Source organism: Ceratosolen solmsi, unplaced genomic scaffold (assembly GCF_000503995.2).
Source record: "Ceratosolen solmsi marchali unplaced genomic scaffold, CerSol_1.0 scaffold10, whole genome shotgun sequence".
In the NCBI taxonomy this organism is placed as follows: Eukaryota; Metazoa; Arthropoda; class Insecta; order Hymenoptera; family Agaonidae; genus Ceratosolen; species Ceratosolen solmsi.
The window spans coordinates 7218947-7224504 of NW_011948412.1; the positions used below are offsets into that span (position 1 = coordinate 7218947).

The following is a 5558-nucleotide window of genomic DNA, read 5'->3' on the forward strand; positions in this document are numbered from 1 at the left end:
GTATAGCGTTAATAATATGTCTACCAAGGCACATTCCATATTATAATAATGTAGGACATTTTTTTATTATTATATTGTTTAGGATTTTAATACAGAATAACGGAAGTTTCGAGTTGTAGAATTATTTCGGCAGACGGCCGGTAAAGTACATTTTAAGGCGAATGTTCGTAGTTAGAGAGCAAAGTTAAAGCTTAAGAAAATAATCGTACTCTGATAAACCTAAATAAGCTTGTTAAAAGAAATTGTTTCGATGAAATAAGTAACAGGCCGAGGTGAATTCGTAGAAAAGCCGTGACTGTTGCGGAATAGTCTCGTCTCGCGGAAAAGCATGTGGTAAAAGTTCGTTATCGGCCGTTAGATTGCACGGGCCGATCGGTCGTAGTTAAAAGCCGGAGGAACCGAACGACCAACTAGGACGTGTCAAAGTGCTGGGCGATGACTCGCCGGCTCACGTGAATTTTACGAGGAAAGCGAGACAGCGCACAATTGCCATCGTGAAAATCGCTGAGAGAGCCTGGATCGGTCCTAGCCGAAAACACATCGTTCACGACGGTAAAAGAAAGCGCGCACCGACTATAGCGGGTGGTTCGGTCTTGACGATGGGCACGGGGCTGAGGTGGAGAAGGCGACAGGGTGTGGGGTGTGTGGCGACGGCGCTGGGAGGAGAGGGCAGTTCAAAGACGGCGGTTAGGTGGGGTCGGGAGGGTCGGGAGGGGTCGGGAGGGATCGGGAGGGATCGGGAGGGATCGGGAGGGATCGGGATGGTGGGGAGGGAGGTGGGTGGAAGTATAGAGCGCTACGGAGTAAAAGTAGAAGGCGAGGGCGCGCGTCGTTAAGGCAGGAGTCAGTCGAGTAGCGGACGGCGTCTCGTGAGGTTCTCGTACTAGGTATCAACAGCCAGGAGCGCAATTATGAGTGAGTAATGCATTACCGTAATAATGGGGGCCTCCTTCAGCGGTTCTGCTTCCTTGTTTCCCGTATAGCGGCAAATGGTGGATGGAGCGTGTTAATCTTCTTTATCCAGCGAGATAGATCATGGATCGTGATCGAGATCGCGTGCTTCCGTACGCGATGAAATCACACATAGGGAGAGTGAGAGAGAGAGAGTGAGTGCGTGCGTGCGCGCGCGCGCGCGCGTGTGTGTATGAGTGCGTGCGTGCGTGCGTGCGTGCGTGCGTGCGTGCGTGCGTGCGTGCGTACATTGAAAGGAGGAAGCGAGTTCACCTTCCATCGAAACTTACCGAGCGGAATTCCGTGGATGTCGACGATCTTCGTATTCATACATATCGTTTGTTTACAAATGCCGTTTCGTATTAAAGTTTTTCTCGATCACCAGCATCTTCCCAGCTAACTTTGTTGGAATAGTTTATTCTTTTAGGCTATTTGGGTATTAATATCATAGAATTACGGGAAAATCATGAAAAACAATTTGTCTAATGTCTCTTGTAATTGGTGGGAGTTGTAATAAATTTATTCTTGGCATTAATAAATACCCATACATTTCTCACGCATTTGTTCAATTTTTCTATAATCCTCGGCAAAAGTTTTTTAACAAGGAAATTTTTTTTCTTCCGCTCATTACCTTCAAATTTCTATTTAAAAAAAATATATTATTTTACTTTTGAAGGATGTTTCTCTTGGCAAATATAATAATGTACGGCAAAAAAGTCTATTCGCTCGATAATAGCTGTTCTTCGGATTTTATTTTTATCATGCAAAAATTGTTTTTTACAAAAGAAATTGAGTTTTAAATACACATCTTATCTATTCGATTATTTTCTTTTGGATGTTAATTGTCATTTCCTATATTTTAGACAAATAAATTTCAACAATATATTTTGTCTTTATAAATATTTGTACTTCATTATGATATATTCTTTAAATCTATTTATTTATCTAAAAAATATCTTAAAATTAGAAGTCGAATAATTGAAATGAAATAACTAAATATCGTAAGCTAATGTTGATAAAAATTTTAGTTTAATATTACTATGTTATAAGTAAGAATATGCAATAAATGCATGCAGCAATGATAATTTTCTATAATATATTTAAACAGGTCAATGTTATTTGATTCATAAATAATCAATTGTTCTCCATACAAGACCACGTGCTGTAAAGAAGATGAGAAAAAATATTTCGAATAAATAATAAATTTAATGAATAATAAGATTTATCTATATTAAATATACGATTGAATGCAAATATAATAAATGAAGTTTATATAATAAATATATATGTTTCATTTACACGACGAATTTATTATAAAAAAAATTATATCGTTTTTAGTACAAATAATTGAAAGATTTTCTATAATAAAAGTACTGGATATGTTTTTACAAAAATCTTGATAAGTACAAAAAAAAAAAAAAAAAAAAAACAGTTGATTCTGGAAGAATACGTAAGAAAAGTAAATTTTAACTTTAAAAATTCTAATAAACGATATAAAGTATCAAGTATTTAAATAAGAAATTTTAATGCATGTTAAACTATGATTAATGAAAATTTACAAATAAGCTTGTAAGTGTTGTAGTAATTTGTTATTTGAAGTGTAATATGATGATCGAAGATAACGATTAATAATATTTTATAATGATATTTCAATTATTAGAAAACTTAATCTTTAAAACTTCTTAACTTAAAAAAAAAAAAAAAAAAAAAAAAAAAAAAAAATAAAAAAATGGAAGAATACGTAAGAAAAGTAAATTTTAACTTTAAAAATTCTAATAAACGATATAAAGTATCAAGTATTTAAATAAGAAATTTTAATGCATGTTAAACTATGATTAATGAAAATTTACAAATAAGCTTGTAAGTGTTGTAGTAATTTGTTATTTGAAGTGTAATATGATGATCGAAGATAACGATTAATAATATTTTATAATGATATTTCAATTATTAGAAAACTTAATCTTTAAAACTTCTTAACTTAAAAAAAAAAAAAAAAAAAAAAAAAAAAAATCTAATAATAAAAATTGTCTAAAAATAAGCCAATATGAAAAGATAAAATGAAAAATTCTAAATAAAAATTGTTTATCAGAATAAAAGAAAAAAAACTGTTAATTCCAATTTAACTCTATAGATCGATAGCGGATATATTTGTATGTATTGAAATAATCGCACTACGTCATTCGTACGAAATGGGGAAAAAAAAAAAAAAAAAAAAAAAAAAAAAAAAAAAAGAGGGAAGAAAAACAATATTAAACGCACACGTTTGACAGAGTAAAACAGTGAAAATGCCGACTAAACGTATCAACACCTTATGCGATTAATTTGATTAGGGATACAATAATTAATTATAGAGATAATCATCTCATTTAATATAAGAATTAATATAATGATATTAACTTATTGTGTAATTTAAAATGATGAGCTTCTGACTTAGTCGATCGCATAAGCCATAATCTGTACATAATGAATTAATGTGCTAAGAATGTACGACTATTGTGCAAATTTATATTATTGTGCAATATTTATATTATTATTTTTTATTAATATAACAGATGTATTTAATATAATTAAGATAGTAAACGTATATGTTAGTGGATTCAAAATTCAAAATTTGTATGCAAATATTAGTTGTCGCGTTATATCGTTTTCCATTCGTAAGATGAAAATGAAATTATTCAAGAGAGCATGGAAATTCTTAATACACTACACATTATTGTGATACTTGTGAACATAATATAAACAATTAATATATTAAATATAGCCTGAAAACTAATAACTGATGTTAATGCATAATTACTTTCATTTATTTAAATGCATGTAAATAAGTTGAATTGTCTATCTTTATAAAAATGAAAATATCTTGATAAAATACTTTTTCTAGTTCTTTTTGTTGTTGTTGTTGTTGTTGTTGTTGTTGTTGTTGTTGTTGTTGTTGTTGTTGTTGTTGTTGTTGTTGTTGTTGTTGTTGTTGTTGTTGTTGTTGTTGTTGTTGTTGTTGTTGTTTTGTTTTTGTATTGCTTTTGTTTTTGTTTTTGTTTTTGTTTTTGTTTTTGTTATTGTTTTGTTGTGTTTACGTATGAGTGCTGATTTTACATTTTATATATTATACTTTTTATATATTTTTTATATATTATACGACATTTATTGCATTTATCGCCACTCATCGGTGTATGTCAAACGGATTCGTCATTAATTTATTAATTTACATAATATATGTTTATTCGATTATTATGAATTAGAAAATTTCCAATAGAAAAAAATACCGAATGCGTACTTATTATTTAATACGATGGTAATTTTGATGTGACACACATAAGCATCGGATATAACAATTAAATTATATGTATTATAAAATAATATATCAAGCACTCATCCTCGACGATCAATTTCTTAAATCATATTATTGTCTTGGAAGAAAAATATTTTTCTTTATCCTTATTACATTGACTTGACTTGGTTAACAAATTTTCCTTACAAACACTCATCTAAAAACATAAATATCATATAAAATTATGATGAAATATTATTTGCTTAAAGTCAATTGATCATGGAAATATAAATTCGAATGCATTGTTTATATTATTAATCGAGCTCTCAATTAATTTTTCATAATGTTCATAAGGATCGCATGGTTGAACAAGTGACAGCACAGCTTTATTTACAATAAATTTTAAGTATAAAGTAGCCAATTAACTAAGTCGAAAGAAATATTGAGCAACGGGAAGAGTGCGTCGTACGATTGTAAATAAAAGAAAATTAACGTAAAATTACAATAATGTCATAGGTAATTCGTATAATAATACACGAATAAACTTGAGTAAAAGCAATAAAGCTACGTTGCTTAATCTACGCGAGATTTATTTATCAAGTAAATGCATAAAATTAATGAGCAATTAATCTGAAATGAATTTGTAATTATTAATCGATTAATATCAAACTATTGTTTGATGATTTTCAATTCTGCGCGCTTTAGTAGGAATATTGAAAGTATTTTTTCGCATTGGCGACGATGGAGAAGCTATCGAACGCTTGTAAAAGTCATTGAATTAAGCATCATTGGGCATTGAGAGATCGTGAGTTAAATATGGCCGAGAAGAGAAGGGATATTTATTCGTTCGCAACTAATTAAGCCATTATTCATCGCCTCCTGCGCATCTCCTTTACCAACAATGCATGCACAGCTTATGATGAATGTAATAAAGCTAAGGCAAAAAAGAAAAGAAAAGAAAAGAAAAGTAGAAAAAAAGTAATGAACGACTCCTCGTCTTGGCTATTCATAAAAGCAGCTTGCTTGTACGGCCGCGTCTCGCATGCGGATAAAGAGCGCACATTGTCGAAGCGAGAAACGACGCACTGAATGCCGACAATTGAAAGATGGCGGGAATTAGCCCTTATGACTGATTCATAAGATAATCGCTGTGCGCATCCATGTGCTATCGCGTTATCATCGGCACCCTTCAATTGAAGGTGTTACGGGGCTTATTGCGAAATGCGCAAACTTCATGGACCGTAACAGTGGATGCTGCGATAGGTTTTTTTGTTGTTTTTGTTGTTTTTTCTTCTTCTTTTGTTTTGTTTTGTTGTGTTTTTTATTATTGAAAGAATAA

The 5558-nt window shown here is 31.4% G+C and overlaps 1 protein-coding gene across 2 annotated transcripts in view; it reads left to right on the forward strand.

The window, feature by feature from the left end:
• The first annotated feature begins 821 nt into the window (after positions 1-821).
• The window catches only part of LOC105368721 (uncharacterized), a 16035-nt gene continuing 11298 nt past the window's right edge, over positions 822-5558 (forward strand). For both annotated transcript variants that reach the window (XM_011507804.1, XM_011507813.1), the window contains exon 1: positions 822-915. In XM_011507804.1, the coding sequence (XP_011506106.1) occupies positions 912-915 (4 nt within the window). In that variant the 5' untranslated portion in view covers positions 822-911. The remainder of the gene's footprint in view (positions 916-5558) is intronic.